Source organism: Trachypithecus francoisi, unplaced genomic scaffold (assembly GCF_009764315.1).
Source record: "Trachypithecus francoisi isolate TF-2019V2 unplaced genomic scaffold, Tfra_2.0 Lachesis_group7, whole genome shotgun sequence".
Lineage (NCBI taxonomy): Eukaryota > Metazoa > Chordata > Mammalia > Primates > Cercopithecidae > Trachypithecus > Trachypithecus francoisi.
Window position 1 is genome coordinate 53,018,561 of NW_022681472.1, and position 17,515 is coordinate 53,036,075.

A 17,515-nucleotide genomic window follows, 5' to 3' on the forward strand; every position below is an offset into this window, starting at 1 on the left:
TTGATCATGATACTGTTGATATAGACTGGTTCATCTTTGTGGTTGTATAACAACTATAATAAAGAATTAATTGAGTACCTACTAATCCTCACAAGCTTCTTGGAAGTTGGATATCATTAGCCCTATTTCATAATTGAAGAAACTAAAGTTGAATGGCTTTACATCATCCTTCCAAAGTCACCCAGTTTTTAAGCAGAAGAATTTGAATTTGAACCCAGCCCTACCTGCCTCTAAACCCCATATTCTCTCAGCTGTATCTCCCTGCCTAGGTGCAACGGCTCCTTGGCTGACATGCAGAAGGATATATCTTCACATTCTTAAACTCCAAACCTCCCTAGGAAATAATTTCCTAATGGTGAAACTGCCCTAATAATGCTGGAGTTTGTTTCCAGGGGAGAATATTTGCCTTCAGAGCAGGCTCCTTCTACCAGCTTTCTATTTCATAAATGCATTTTATGACTCCCTCTTCAGAACTCATATACCTGTCAGAAGATCCTGTGCAATTTATCCCTGGGGATAGTTAACATTCCCCCCGACCCACCCACCTTGCGATGTCAGGTGCTCTCAGAAATGGAAGTGCAGGATCTCCCTCAGTGTCCGTCTTTTAGATCAGTAGCTGTCACTGATAAAATGTCTCCTTGGAACTAGAGAGACAAAGTTGCAAGCCAGCCAGTGGGCCCACCCTGGTATCTCCTGCAGTTACCAGCATTCTCACTAGTGATAGAAGACGTTTTGGAGTTGTTTTAGTTTTGTAGAATGTTCATGGGAACTTAGATGATATCTGAGGAAATGCCGTCTTCAAGTCACTAGTTCTAAAGGAAGGCAGCCAAATTCCTTCAGTCTGAGAATTTTGGAGCTCTGAAGAGGGCATGGACAAATATTTCTTGCCTTTCTTTTTGAAATATGGAATTTGGAGCCTTTGTCTGTCAACCACCATGCAGTGTCTTTAAGAAGCTCTGACCGGGAAGGAAAACAGCCCCAAGTGTTCCAAGCTCTGTCTGCTGGAATGAAATGTCCCTTCCTGTTTCCTGACATCCACAATCCTAATTCATCCTCCATTCACCCTCAGTGACCTCTTTTCTTTGAAGGTTTTGACTCTGTCCTTGTACATGAATTTGACATTCACCTGATGCTCTGTGGGGTCCAGAGAGCATGTACTCCCCACCAGCTTCAACTAATTCTAAAATGTCACAGTTTCTGTTAAAGTGCTTTCTAGCTACTACCAGAGTAAACATACAGATTTGTCTCCCCTGAGTGTGCTGTGAGTTCATGGCATAAAGTATTTTCCTGTTTTAAAATGGACTTCTGGCCTGTAATCCCAGCACTTTGGGAGGCCAAGGTGGGCAGATCACGAGGTCAGGAGATCGAGACCATCCTGGCTAACACGGTGAAACCCTGTCTCTACTAAAAACACAAAAAATTAGCCGGGGGCGTGGTGGCAGGTGCCTGTAGTCCCAGGAGGCCGAGCTTGCAGTGAGCCAAGATCGCGCCACTGCACTCCAGCCTGCGCGACAGAGCGAGACTCTGTCTCAAAAAAAAAAAAAAAAAAAGGACTTTGAGCTTTTCTGCTGGGAAGTGTGGTATCTGTGCCTTCTGGAGGTTCTGGAGGTCAAGATGTCATCACCTGGCCCTGGTTCCTCTCACTTCTCCCCAGACTGGACCTCTTCTCCAGGTATACTCACCTTCATGGTTGTTCACACAATTTCTCCTTCAAGTTTTTTGGAGCATCTCCCTAAGGTACAGCTCTAGTCACTCCACCTTCCTATTCATCCCCCGACCACCATGGCTCCACATTTGTGAACTACATTCAGTCTATTTTCAGCCTTACATTTACCTTCACAGGTGGTTGCCAACTTTATCTGCCAATGATTAGCCCAAGTTACCCCCCAGTATCAACCAAACTGGAATGCTCGCATGTTCTGTTCATCTGGAAACCTGTGCCTATATCTGTCTATTGACATCCTAAGTATTCCACCCCAGAACAAGGGGTTTATGGGAGTAGATAGGGGAAACCTCTGGTACGAAGTTGTAAGAACTTGGGTTGGGCTTGGAGAAAACCTAGATGGCATCCTGGGGCAATGGAGGGCTCAAGAACAATAGCGATGTCCAGTCCACACGACAGGAAGTAGGGGATTCAAAGAGGGAAATCCTAGCAATGTGGTTACCAAACACATAGAAACATCCCTCCCCTTCCCTAATATAGTTATTGGATATAATAATAATTGTCTTTTTATAATACATGACTTAGCAGGAGGCAAAATAAGGGAATTCCTCAGAGGTGAGAAATAATAGAAATAACGAAAATCTATAGAAGTAGGAAAACCCTGGGGCCTGGCATTTGTCTGCTAATCCCTGTTTGCCTAGCGCATTGTGTTTTAATGAGCAGTGAGTGCATCTAGGACAAGTACAAAACTTGGGGCCACTAGTGTACTTTATAAGATATTGATTAACTTTAGACTTATTTTTTTTTTTTTCTTTTTTTTTTTTTTTTTTTATTATACTTTAAGTTCTAGGGTACATGTGCATGACGTTTATATCATGTATAACTCCCCAATGCAATCCCTCCCTCCTCCCCCCTCCCCATGATAGGCCCCAGTGTGTGATGTTCCCCTTCCCGAGTCCAAGTGATCTCATTGTTCAGTTCCCACCTATGAGTGAGAACATGCGGTGTTTGGTTTTCTCTTCTTGTGATAGTTTGCTAAGAATGATGGTTTCCAGCTGCATCCATGTCCCTACAAAGGACGCAAACTCATCCTTTTTGATGGCTGCATAGTATTCCATGGTGTATATGTGCCACATTTTTTAATCCAGTCTGTCACAGATACATTTGGGTTGATTCCAAGTCTTGCTATTGTGAATAGTGCCGCAATACAAACGTGTGCATGTGTCTTTGTAGTAGAGTAATTTATAATCCTTTGGGTATATACCCAGTAGTGGGATGGCTGGGTCATATGGTACATCTAGTTCTAGATCCTTGAGGAATCGCCATACTGTTTTCCATAATGGTTGAACTAGTTTACAATCCCACCAACAGTGTAAAAGTGTTCCTATTTCTCCACATCCTCTCCAACACCTGTTGTTTCCTGACTTCTTAATGATTGCCATTCTAACTGGTGTGAGATGGTATCTCATTGTGGTTTTGATTTGCATTTCTCTGATGGCCAGTGATGATGAGCATTTTTTCATGTGTCTGTTGGCTGTATGGATGTCTTCTTTTGAGAAATGTCTGTTCATATCCTTTCCCCACTTTTTGATGGGGTTGTTTGCTTTTTTCTTGTATATTTGTTTGAGTTCTTTGTAGATTCTGGATATTAGCCCTTTGTCAGATGAGTAGGTTGCAAAAATTTTTTCCCATTCTGTAGGTTGCCTGTTCACTCTGATGGTAGTTTCTTTGGCTGTGCAAAAGCTCTTTAGTTTAATTAGATCCCATGTGTCAATTTTGCTTTTGCTGCCGTTGCTTTTGGTGTTTTAGACATGAAGTCCTTGCCCATGCCTATGTCCTGAATGGTACTACCTAGATTTTCTTCTAGGGTTTTTATGGTATTAGGTCTAACATTTAAGTCTCTAATCCATCTTGAATTATTTTCGTATAAGGGGTAAGGAAAGATCCAGTTTCAGCTTTCTACTTATGGCTAGCCAATTTTCCCAGCACATTTATTAAATAGGGAATCCTTTCCCCATTTCTTGTTTCTCTCAGGTTTGTCAAAGATCAGATGGCTGTAGATGTGTGGTAATTTCTGAGGACTCTGTTCTGTTCCATTGGTCTATATCTCTGTTGTGGTACCAGTACCATGCTGTTTTGGTTACTGTAGCCTTGTAGTATAGTTTGAAGTCAGGTAGCGTGACGCCTCCAGCTTTGTCCTTTTGACTTAGGATTGTCTTGGCAATGCGGGCTCTTTTTTGGTTCCATATGAACTTTAAAGCCGTTTTTTCCAATTCTGTGAAGAAAGTCATTGGTAGCTTGATGGGGATGGCATTGAATCTATAAATCACCTTGGGCAGTATGGCCATTTTCACGATATTGATTCTTCCTATCCATGAGCATGGTATGTTCTTCCATTTGTTTGTGTCCTCTTTGATTTCACTGAGCAGTGGTTTGTAGTTCTCCTTGAAGAGGTCCTTTACATCCCTTGTAAGCTGGATTCCTAGGTATTTGATTCTCTTTGAAGCAATTGTGAATGGAAGTTGATTCCTGATTTGGCTCTCTGCTTGTCTGTTACTGGTGTATAAGAATGCTTGGGATTTTTGCACATTAATTTTGTATCCTGAGACATTGCTGAAGTTGCTTATCAGCTTAAGCAGATTTTGGGCTGAGACAATGGGGTTTTCTAAATATACAATCATGTCATCTGCAAACAGGGACAATTTGACTTCTTCTTTTCCTAACTGGATACCCTTGATTTCTTTCTCTTGCCTGATTGCCCTAGCCAGAACTTCCAACACTATGTTGAATAGGAGTGGTGAGAGAGGGCATCCCTGTCTTGTGCCAGTTTTCAAAGGGAATTTTTCCAGTTTTTGCCCATTCAGTATGATATTAGCTGTGGGTTTGTCATAAATAGCTCTTATTATTTTGAGGTACGTTCCATCAATACCAAATTTATTGAGCGTTTTTAGCATAAAGGGCTGTTGAATTTTGTCAAAAGCCTTTTCTGCATCTATTGAGATAATCATCTGGTTCTTGTCTTTGGTTCTGTTTATATGCTGGATTACGTTATTGATTTGCGAATGTTGAACCAGCCTTGCATCCCAGGGATGAAGCTCACTTGATCATGGTGGATAAGCTTTTTGATGTGCTGCTGAATCCGGTTTGCCAGTATTTTATTGAGGATTTTTGCATCGATGTTCATCAGGGATATGGTCTAAAATTCTCTCTTTTTGTTGTGTCTCTGCCAGGCTTTGGTATCAGGATGATGTTGGCCTCATAAAAGAGTTAGGGAGGATTCCGTCTTTTTCTATTGATTGAAATAGTTTCAGAAGGAATGGTACCAGCTCCTCCTTGTACCTCTGGTAGAATTCAGCTGTGAATCCATCTGGTCCTGGACTTTTTTTCGTGGGTAGGCTATTAATTGTTGCCTCAATTTCAGAGCCTGCTATTGGTCTATTCAGGGATTCAACTTCTTCCTGGTTTAGTCTTGGGAGAGTGTAAGTGTCCAGGAAATTATCCATTTCTTCTAGATTTTCTAGTTGATTTGCGTAGAGGCGTTTATAGTATTCTCTGATGGTTTTGTATTTCTGTGGGGTCGGTGGTGATATCCCCTTTATCATTTTTTATTGCGTCTATTTGATTCCTCTCTCTTTTCTTCTTTATTAGTCTAGCTAGCGGTCTGTCAATTTTGTTGATCTTTTCAAAAAACCAACTCCTGGATTCATTGATTTTTGGAGGGTTTTTTGTGTCTCTATCTCCTTCAGTTCTGCTCTGATCTTAGTTATTTCTTGCCTTCTGCTAGCTTTTGAATGTGTTTGCTCTTGCCTCTCTAGTTCTTTTAATTGTGGTTTAGAGTGTCAATTTTAGATCTCTCCTGCTTTCTCTTGTGGGCATTTAGTGCTATAAATTTCCCTCTACACACTGCTTTCAATGTGTCCCAGAGATTCTGGTATGTTGTATCTTTGTTCTCATTGGTTTCAAAGAACATCTTTATTTCTGCTTTCATTTCGTTATGTACCCAGTAGTCATTCAGGAGCAGGTTGTTCATTTCCATGTAGTTGAGCGGTTTGGATTGAGTTTCTTAGTCCTGAGTTCTAGTTTGATTGCACTGTGGTCTGAGAGACAGTTTGTTATAATTTCAGTTCTTGTACATTTGCTGAGGAGTGCTTTACTTCCAATTATGTGGTCAATTTTGGAATAAGTGCGATGTGGTGCTGAGAAGAATGTATATTCTGTTGATTTGGGTGGAGAGTTCTATAGATGTCTATTAGGTCCGCTTGGTGCAGAGATGAGTTCAATTCCTGGATATCCTTGTTAACTTTCTGTCTCGTTGATCTGTCTAATGTTGACAGTGGAGTGTTGAAGTCTCCCATTATTATTGTATGGGAGTCTAAGTCTCTTTGTAGGTCTCTAAGGACTTGCTTTATGAATCTGGGTGCTCCTGTATTGGGTGCATAGATATTTAGGAGAGTAGCTCTTCCTGTTGAATTGATCCCTTTACCATGATGTAATGGCCTTGTCTCTTTTGATCTTTGATGGTTTAAAGTCTGTTTTATCAGAGACTAGGATTGCAACCCCTGCTTTTTTTTGTTCTCCATTTGCTTGGTAGATCTTCCTCCATCCCTTTATTTGGAGCCTATGTATGTCTCTGCATGTGAGATGGGTCTCCTGAATACAGCAGACTGATGGGTCTTGACTCTTGATCCAGTTTGCCAGTCTGTGTCTTTTAATTGGAGCATTTAGTCCATTGACTTTAAGGTTAATATTGTTATGTGTGAACTTGATCCTGTCATTATGATATTACTGGTTATTTTGCTCGTTAGTTGATGCAGTTTCTTCCTAGCCTCGATGATCTTTACATTTTGGCATGTTTTTGCAATGGCTGGTACCGCTTGTTCCTTTCCATGTTTAGGGCTTCCTTCAGGGTCTCTTGTAAGGCAGGCCTGGTGGTGACAAAATCTCTAAGCATTTGCTTATCTGTAAAGGATTTTATTTCTCCTTCACTGATGAAGCTTAGTTTGGCTGGATATGAAATTCTGGGTTGAAAATTCTTTTCTTTAAGAACGTTGAATATTGGCCCCCACTCTCTTCTGGCTTGTAGAGTTTCTGCCGAGAGGTCTGCTGTTAGTCTGATGGGCTTCCCTTTGTGGGTAACCCGACCTTTCTCTCTGGCTGCCCTTAAGATTTTTTCCTTCATTTCAACTTTGGTGAATCTGGCAATTATGTGTCTTGGAGTTGCTCTTCTGGAGGAGTATCTTTGTGGCGTTCTCTGTATTTCCTGAATTGAATGTTGGCCTGCCCTACTAGGTTGGGGAAGTTCTCCTGGATGATATCCTGAAGAGTGTTTTCCAACTTGGTTCCATTTTCCCCCTCACTTTCAGGCACTCCAATCAGACGTAGATTTGGTCTTTTTACATAATCCCATACTTCTTGCAGGCTTTGTTCATTTCTTTTTCTTCTTTTTTCTTTTGGTTTCTCTTCTCGCTTCATTTCATTCATTTGATCCTCAATCGCTGATACTCTTTCTTCCAGTTGATCGAGTCGGTTACTGAAGCTTGTGCATTTGTCACGTATTTCTCGTGTCATGGTTTTCATCTCTGTCATTTCGTTTATGATCTTCTCTGCATTAATTAATCTAGCTGTCAATTCTTCCACTTTTTTTCAAGATTTTTAGTTTCTTTGCGCTGGGTACGTAATTCCTCCTTTAGCTCTGAGAGGTTTGATGGACTGAAGCCTTCTTCTCTCATCTCGTCAAAGTCATTCTCTGACCAGCTTTGATCCGTTGCTGGCGATGGGCTGCGCTCCTTTGCAGGGGGAGATGCGCTCTTATTTTTTGAATTTCCAGCTTTTCTGCCCTGCTTCTTCCCCATCTTTGTGGTTTTATCTGTCTCTGGACTTTGATGATGGTGGCGTACGGATGGGGTTTTGGTATAGGTGTCCTTCCTGTTTGATAGTTTTTCGTCTGACAGTCAGAAGGACTGTCTGTTGGTCTGTTGGAGATTGCTTGAGGTCCACTCCAGACCCTGTTTGCCTGGGTATCAGCAGCAGAGGTTGCCGAATAGAATATTGCTGAACAGCGAGTGTACCTGTCTGATTCTTTCTTTGGAAGTTTCCTCTCAGGGGTGACGCCACCCTGTGAGGTGTGGGGTGTCAGACTGCCCCTAGTGGGGGATGTCTCCCAGCTAGGCTACTCAGGGGTCAGGGACCCACCTGAGCAGGCAGTCTGTCCGTTCTCGGATCTCAACCTCCGCGTTAGGAGATCCACGGCTCTCCCCAAAGCTGTCAGACAGAGTCGTTCGCGTCTGCACCGCCCCCGCTCTTTCCCCTAATGGGCTGCAGCTGTGCGCTGTCCGCAGAGGTAGAGTCTACAGAGACAGGCAGGCTTCCTTGAGCTGCTGTGAGCTCCACCCAGTTCGAGCTTCCCAGCGGCTTTGTTTACCTACTTAAGCCTCAGCAATGGCGGGCGCCCCTCCCCCAGCCTCGCTGCTGCCTTGCGGATAGATCGCCGCACACGGCTGTGTTAGCAGTGAGGGAGGCTCCGTGGGCGTGGGACCCTCCCGGCCAGGTGTGGGATATATTCTCCTGGTGTGCCTGTTTCCTTAAAGCGCAGTATTGGGGTGGGAGTTACCCGATTTTCCAGGTGTTGTGTGTCTCAGTTCCCCTGGCTAGGAAAAAGGGATTCCTTTCCCCCTTGCGCTTCCAGGTGAGGCGATGCCTCGCCCTGCTTCAGCTCACGCTGGTCAGGCTGCAGCAGCTGACCAGCACCGATTGTCTGGCACTCCCTAGCGAGATGACCCCAGTACCTCAGTTGAAAACGCAGAAATCACCGGTCTTCTGTGTCGCTCGCGCTGGGAGTTGGAGACTGGAGCTGCTCCTATTCGGCCATCTTGCTCCGCCCCTCCAACTTTAGACTTATTAAGATGAATATGTAACCTATAATTTCCAAGGTCTCCACTGACAGAATTGAAATAAAACATGTAATTTCCAAACTATAGAGTTGGGGAGAAAATGAATGAGAGGAGGGAAAAAAATCAACCCAAAAGAAGACAAGAAAGAAAGAAAGAAAAGAAACCTAGAAAACACAATAAACAGATAGAAGCAAAAAAAAATTCAACTCTAAACTATTCATCAGAGAAACTCCTAAAAGTATGAGACAGAGAAAGGCTGCCAGTAAAACAATGGGAAAGGACATACCAGGGTAATACTCTGCAAAAAGAAGCAGGTGTGTCTATCTTAAATATTAGAAAAAACTAGATTTCCAGAACAAAAAGCAATGCTACTGATGAATTTTCAATTTTCCAGGGATACCTAATTTTAAATTTCTATACCCCTAACAACATAACTTTGAATATATTTTTAAAATTACTGGAACTACAATATATTCAAAATCACAAAGGGACATTTTCACACATCTCTCTCAAAACTGATGGGTCGAATACACAATAAATCAGTAAGGAGTTAAAAGGTTTGAAGAACACAATTAAGAAGCTTGATCTAATGGACTTACACGAGCACTGAAAGCACATTCTCTTCAAATACACATGGAACATTCACAAAAATGTATCATATAATAGGCTATAGAGCAAACATCAACAAAATTCAAAGAATCTGTATCATACAGTCAACGTCCTCTAACAGTTAAATTAGAAATCAATAATGAAAAAATAACTTAGAAAACTTCATACTTTTGAAAATTAAAAAATGCATTCTAACTCATGAGTCAAGGAAAAAAGTCAAACTAGAAATTAATAAATATTTAGAACTGAATTGTCATGAAACTACTAATGGGAACTGGTGAGATACAGCTAAAGCAGTATCGAGGGAAGATTATAGCCTTACTGCTGATGCTAGAGACAAAGTATGTCTGCAGAGTAATAAACTGAGTGTCTAACTCCAAAAATTAGAAAAAGAAAAGCAAGTAAATTCAAAGAAAGGAGAAGTAAAATAATATAAGCATAATATAAACTTAGAAGCAGAAATCAATGGAAGAGTAACTACTAAATAATAGAAAGTATCCAAAAAATGAAAGTCATCGTCTTTTCTTTTTCTTCAAAATACTAATAAAACTGACAAAGCAAGATTTAAAAAAAAAAAAAACGAGAAAACACTGATAATCAACATCAAGAATGAAAAAGAGGGCATCACTATAGGTGCTGCAGACATCAACTAAAATTAAAAATAGGATATTACTGACAACTTCATGCCAATTATTTTGAGCATTTGGGCAAAACTCACAAATTCCTAGACAAATGTAATTTCCATAGTTAATTCAAGAATAAGTAAAAAACCTGAATAGCCCAATAACCATGAAATAAATTGAATCATTAGTTAAAATTATTATAAAGAAAACATCAGACTTTGATGGCTTTGTTAAAAGTTCTACAAAATAACCAGGAAATAAATAATTGTAATCTTATACAAACTATCCCAGAATGTATATAAAAAAGAAGGAAAACCATGTTATGAATCAGACACATCCTTGATACTAAAACTGGAGAGTCACAAATAGAAAATGTAGGTTTTTCAAAATGAAAATTTACAATAGCAACAAAATATATAAGCCATCAAAGAAAGAAAACTAACAAAAAGTATGTAAAGCTGTTATAAAATGTTAAAGACATTACAGAAGACAAATAGAAACATATATCAATACACCATTTTCATGGATAAGAACACAATATTCTAATAAAAAGATGTTAGGTTTTCCCCCAGTTTAAAATAGATATTACCACAATTCTGATCAAAATCCAAAAATACTTTTGGAGTATATTTAGATGATTTTAAAATTTATCTGAAAGAGCAAATGGTTCTGAATAATCAAAACACTCCTGAAGAAGAAGGAAGAGAAAGTGAGGGAATTTGTCCTAAGGGATATCAAGGATTCTAAAGTAATAGCAATTAAGATAGTGTGGCATTGTTGCAGAGATAGACAAATAGATGATTGAAACAATTAGCCCCAAAATAAACATATAAGGAAACTTAATATGGCACAATCGGTACCACAGATCAGTGGGGAAAGAGGATGTACTACTAACCAGTAAATGTTTCTAGACAATGGAAAACTGAAAATAGAATCCTACCTCACACCCAACACAAAAATCATTTCCTATTCTGGGTGGGTGGAGAACTTAAAAACGAAAATAAAATCTTTTTAAAATTCAGAATGGAATATCAGAGAATATCTTTATAATATTAGAGTAAGGAAGGACTTCTTAAGACATAAACAGTACAAATCTTACAGGAAAAGATTCATAAATCCAACTACATTGAAAGTAAGAACACTTATTCATCAAAACACACACTAAACAGGGTAAAGAGATGAGCCACAAACTGGGAAATGATATATGCAAACTTACTAACAGAAGAGTAGTGTCTAAATTATGCCAAGAACTCTTACAAGTCAATAAGAAAAAGACAAATCCATTGAAAATGGACAAAATGCATGAACAAGAACTTCACAAAAAACACACATAAATGACCAAAAAATCCATAGGTAAAAATATACTTAATCTCACAATTAGTCTCACTTTTAAAACTGAGAATGAGCTAACATTTCACACTCACCAAATTTACAAAAATTAGTTTGACAATATCAAGTGCTGTAGACTATGTGAAGCAAGAGAATGACTCATATACTAACAGTGTAAGTGTAAATTGAAAAGGAAAACATTTTGGAATTGCATGGTAAAACTGAACACACACATACTCTATAGCCCAGCAAACCACTCCTACATTCAAAGCCTTGAGAGTGTTGGTAGCAACACATAACAGAAAACTGGAAACAACCTAAATGACCATTGTTGGTAAAATGGATAAATAAATACAAAGAGGTAATGTACTGCAATAAAACATGCAAATACTACAGCTGTACACAACAGCATAGATAAATCTTATCTATGTTTGGATGGAAAAAGCAAGCTGAAGAAATATATCTGGAGGATATGGTTCAAAAGTAGGCAATATTAAACTGTGTTATCTGTACATGTATATTTGTTATATATAGTCAAATACATATATGTGGTAAAGTATGAAGTGGTAAAACTGTAGAAAAGCAAGGAGTGATTAAGAGGCAAGACAGAATAGTGGGTACCTCTGGAGGGAGGAAAAGATCCGCAATGGGCAGGGGTGTCATAAATGGGTTTCCAAGATACCGGTAATATCATTCTTGAATTATGGACATATATATATACTTATTATTGTCACCCTTTATAATATACATTTACGTTCTCTACAATCTTATGTATGTTTGGTATATTTCACAATAAAACAGTCAACCAACCAATCAATCAAGCTAGCTAGAGGCTAAAGAACTGCAACTAGAATCCATAAGATGAGCCTAGTAGGTTTTCTTTTTTTTTTTTTTTTTTTTGAGACGGAGTCTCGCTCTGTCGCCCGGGCTGGAGTGCAGTGGCCGGATCTCAGCTCACTGCAAGCTCCGCCTCCCGGGTTCACGCCATTCTCCTGCCTCAGCCTCCCGAGTAGCTGGGACTACAGGCGCCCGCCACCTCGCCCGGCTAGTTTTTTGTATTTTTTTAGTAGAGACGGGGTTTCACAGTGTTAGCCAGGATGGTCTCGATCTCCTGACCTCGTGATCCGCCCGTCTCGGCCTCCCAAAGTGCTGGGATTGGTTTTCAAGGATAAATAAGAGGCAGTGAAGTTTCCCTGAGGCTATGATCCATGACTGAAACTAGCAAAAAGCTTCGCACTTGAATGAGAAGGAAGCTTTGAAGTGGGGCAGAGACTCCTGCTGGTGCCCTTGGAGGTTGCTGGGGACGTTATGACTCTAGGTAGTAAATGGATGATTTCAGAAGGAAAACTTGAACAAAGGGGTATTGACTTTCTGTTGTATCCAGGAAGGTACATGATTTGCAAATATGCAGATACAAAGAAGATGCTGTCTTTTTATAAATATGAGGCATTTGTCTCAGTTACTTATACAAATAAAAGTTTATTTTCCCTTATATCACTGGAAATCCAGAAGAAGGCGGTGCAGAGCTTCTTGAGAGAGTTAGCAATATTTTCTAAATGCAGGCTACTTCCACTCTGCCATTTTCAGTTTAGGGGTTTTTTGCCCCATGAAGCTCCAAAGTTCTCATCTGCCTTTAATGCAGTGTTAGGGGTATTTTCCCAACTCTTTGTCAACGAAGTTAAAGATTTTTCTAGAACTCACCCACAGCTGGGTGCTCACATTATAGTCATCAGAATGGTGACACATGGACATTTCTTGCTGCAAGAGAGCCTGGAAAAGTAATTATTTTGCTATTGCAGACTGTATAATAGGAGCAGGCAAAAGTGAAGGGGGAGAAGTGTGTACTCAGCAGTGTCTGTCAAAATACTCCACTAAGAATTCTTCCTCTTTTATCTGCAGGAGCCAGTCTACTTGATGACTTATACAAGTATTTCTTCTTCCATCACTCCCACGGAGACACCATGACTGTCATGGATCCAAAGCAGATGAATGTTGCTGCTGCTGTTTGGGCTGTTGTTTCCTATGTTGTTGCAGACATGGAGGAAATGCTGCCTAGGTCCTAGAAGTAGCAAGAAGGAAACATTTTCATGCTTCTGGCCAGGAATCCTGGCTCTGCAACTTTGGAAAACCCCTCTTCACATAACAATTTCATCTAATTCATCTTCAAAGCGTAACTCTATTTCATGTTTTCTGTTATTATCTTTCTTGATACTTTCCAAATTCTCTGATTCTAGAAAAAGGAATCATTCTCCCCTCCCTTCCACCACATAGAATCAACATATGATAGGGATCACAGCGGGGACATTTCTTTGTATCACCTCTTAAAAACATCGTTTCCACTTTAAAAGTAAACACAATAAATTTTTGGAAGATCTCTGATTTTTATGTGTTCATTTATGAACATAAACATTAAATATGAAAATATTATGGTTTATATTATTTATTGAAGGAGTAGAAGAATTACTCAATTTTAGTATGATCTTAATTGAATATATGGAGGCATTTGACTTTCTAATTTGTATATTTTCATATTATGTGAATTTTAAAAATGAACTTCAGAATTTTTTAATTTGCAGGAAAAAGGATATTATCATTTGGGGAAAAAATCAAGAATATATAATTCAATTGCCTTATTAAAGATAAGTACTAGGGTCTGTCACTAGATAAATAGCAATGCAATTTTGCATTTATGTTTTGTATATTTTACACAACATTTCCATGAAGTTGGTGCTTATTCACAATTTGCTGATGACATGATTGAAGCTCAGAGAGGCTCAATAATATTTACAGAGTCGTCTAGAGCAAACACAGTAATCCCCATCCTCTCTGGAGCAAATTTCTACTATTTTTCCTCACACAACATCCAATATTCAATAAAAAATTATAAGACACACCAAAAAAAAAAGAAAAATAAAAAATGAACTTATTGCCAAGAGATAAAGCAATTAAGAGAACAAGACTAAGAGATGACCTAGAAGTTTGAATGATCAGAGGAGTTTAACCTATGATGATTATGTAAAAGATCTAGTAAGAAAAATAGACTGCACACATGAACAGAAAGGGAATTTCAGCAGAGTTGGAAACCATAACATGGAGTCAAATATGTTAAAAAATGCAATGTCAGTGATATAAAATTTTTTTGTCAGACTCATCAGCCAACTGCACAAGGCTGCAGAGAGCCTCAGTGGACTTGAATATATGCCAATATAAATTATCCAAAAAGAGAAGAAAGAGTAAAGAAAAAAAAATGCCAGAGTGAATCATCCAGAAAAAAAAATGCCAGAGTGAATCATCCAGAAAAAAAAATGCCAGAGTGAATCATCCAAGAATTTTGATACAATATCAAGTTGTTCTAGTATGTGTGTAATTGGATTTTCAGGAGAGTACAAAGCATCAATTGTATTAATGATAATAAAACGATTGAAAGGCAGAGTAGGATCTTTCATTTCTGATGAAGTAGCACACCACTACTCTGGCCCTTACACTGAAGATGACTAAAAATGCTAGATAATATTTGAGAAACACCTTATTAAATATATGAATGAACTGATTAACAAGAATATTAGACAAAAGACTAAGTATCAAAAGACTATATATCAAGAGATACATAGAATATTTTTTGCTTTTTAAAGGTTTTGAAACTTTTAAATATATATATACATATGTGTGTGTGCATGCGTGTTGTTTTTGTTTTGTTTTGTTTGAGACAGTATCTAACTCTGTTGCCCAGGCTGGAGTGCAGTGGTGCAATCTTGGTTCACTGCAACCTCCACCTCCCAGGCTCAGGTGATCCTCCCACTTCAGCCTCCTGAGTAGTTGAACTAAAGGGTGCTAATTTGTGTGTGTGTGTGTTTTGTTTAGTTTGTTTGTTTGTAGAGACAGGGTTTCGCCACATTGCCCAGGCTGGTCTTGAACTCCTGGACTCAAGTGATCAGCCTGCCTCAGCCTCCCAAAGTGCTGGGATTACATGCATGAGCCACTGTGCTCAGCTTTAAAATATATATATATATATTTTTTTTTTTTTTTTTTAATTCCAGTAGCTTTTTTTTTTTTTTTTTTTTGAGACGGAGTCTCGCTCTGTCGCCCGGACTGGAGCGCAGTGGCCGGATCTCAGCTCACTGCAAGCTCCGCCTCCCGGGTTCACGCCATTCTCCTGCCTCAGCCTCCCGAGTAGCTGGGACTACAGGCGCCCGCCACCTCGCCCGGCTAGTTTTTTGTGTTTTTTAGTAGAGACGGGGTTTCACTGTGTTAGCCAGGATGGTCTCGATCTCCTGACCTCGTGATCCGCCCGTCTCGGCCTCCCAAAGTGCTGGGATTACAGGCTTGAGCCACCGCGCCCGGCCTCCAATAGCTTTTGAGGTACAAATGGTTTTTGTTACACAGATGAATTGTATAGTCGTAATGCCTGAGATTTTAGTGCGCCCCTCACCCAACTAGTGTGCACTGTATCCAATATGTAGTTTTTTTATCCCTCACCTCCCTCTTACCCTCCCCGCTTCTGAGTCTCCAATGTCCATTATACCACTCTGTATACCTTTGTATACCCATAGCTTAGCTCCCACTTATAAGTGAGAATATACAGTATTCAGTTTTCCATTCCTGAGTTACTTCACTTAGAATAATGGCCTCCAACTCCATCCAAGTTGCTGCAAAAAACATTTCATTCTTGTTTGTAGCTTACTCAGCAGTGTTCCATGGTGTATATATACCACATTTTCATCATCCACTCATCAGTTGATGGGCAGTTAGGTTGGTTCTATACCTATTCAACTGTGAATTGTGCTGCAATAAACATATGCATGCCAGTGTCTTTTGATATAGTGACTTATTTTCCTTTGGGTAGATACCCAGTAATGGGGTTGTTGGATAAAATGGCAGATATACTTTTGGTTCTTTGGGAAATCTCTATACTGTTTTCCACAGAGGTTGTACTAATTTACATTCCCACCAGTAGTGTATAAGCAGTCCTTCTTACCACATCCAGTCAATGTCTGTTGTTTTTTGACTTTATAATAATGGGCATTCTGGGGCCAGGCATGGTAGCTCGTGCCTATAATCCCAGAACTTTCGGAAGGCAAGGCAGGAGGATTGCTTCAGTTCAGGAGTTCAAGACCAACCTGGACAATATTGTGAGATCTTTTTTTGTACAAAAAATAAACATAGAGAATAAATTAGCCAGGCATGGTGGCATGCATCTGTGGTCCCAGCGACTTGGGAAGCTGAGGTGGGAGGATCTCTTGAGCCCAGGAGGTCAAGGTTAGAGTGACCTGTGATCATGCCACTGCATTCCACCCTGGGTGACAGCAAGACCCTGTCTCAAAAATAATAATAATGGCCATTCTGACTAGAGTAAGGTGGTATTTCACTGTGGTTTCAATTTGCATTTCCTTGATGGTTAGTGATGTTGAGCATTTTTAAATAAGTTTGTTGGTCATTTGGAGAGACATAGAACATTGAACAAGCTTTCTCTTTGAGAAAGTTTAAAGAACGTGGTAAACTTAAATTCCATTCAGAGATCAGGAGATTGTAGACAAATTCCAGATTCTGCCACATTAAGGATACTATAGAACTCCCACAAAAATGAGACCCCAAAATGTTATACCTCAATACAGTGGTGAACAAAAATAACTCTCAGGTCTACAAGGAAAGTTACCATGATTGAGTAAAAGCTAAGTAGAGGGTGTGAAGAAATTCCCACTTATAAAGTTACAGAAAATATTAACTCACAACCAAAAGAGGAGGGAAAATCATAGCATTTTGAGCGAGAACAAACAAAAAAATAAAGAATTAACTCATAGTGTCCTCTGATATTGGAATTTTTAGGTTAAAAGTATTTAAGCTATGTCCATTATTTCAAGGAAGTCAAAGAAGAGTTTGAAAGTAGAATAGAGAGCATGGTACCATTTAAAAAAATGACCAAGCATACTGTAGAAAGAACCAAATAGAACTTTAGGGAATATAAATTACACTAAGTGAAATTTTAAAATTAGGGGACAAATTTAACCAATTTAATGAGAGAGTTCATAAACTGCAAGAAAATAGTGATGGAATGTACGAGAATTTAGCACACAATGACAAAGAATGGAAAATATAAATGAAAGGTTAAGAAATATGAAGGATAGAGTTATATTGTCTAATGTGTTTAATCAGGGTTTCAGAAAAAAGAAAACGGGACAAAGAATTATCTGAAGACATAATAAATCAAATTTTTCCAGAAATAATGAGATACACAATATTAAGAAACCCAGTGAATCCCAAACAGAATAAACAAAAAGACGTATTTTAGAGAAACTACAGACCAGAAGAGACAAAAGAAGCTCTTTGAAGTAAGAGAGAAGAGATGGACTATCTTAAAAAAAGCAACAATTGGACTTTTAGCTAACTTCTTAACAGCAACAATG

The 17,515-nt window shown here is 39.3% G+C and overlaps 1 protein-coding gene and 1 long non-coding RNA gene across 2 annotated transcripts in view; one reads left to right on the forward strand and one right to left on the reverse strand.

Moving 5' to 3' along the window:
• The window catches only part of CPQ (carboxypeptidase Q), a 547,340-nt gene extending 533,847 nt beyond the window's left edge, over positions 1 to 13,493 (forward strand). Inside the window, exon 8 of the mRNA XM_033203590.1 lies at positions 13,014 to 13,493. Within this exon, the coding sequence (XP_033059481.1) occupies positions 13,014 to 13,177 (164 nt within the window). The 3' untranslated portion in view covers positions 13,178 to 13,493. The remainder of the gene's footprint in view (positions 1 to 13,013) is intronic.
• LOC117079569 overlaps positions 1 to 17,515 on the reverse strand; it is a 526,295-nt gene that overhangs the window by 204,683 nt on the left and 304,097 nt on the right. The gene's annotated exons all lie outside the window — the stretch shown is intronic.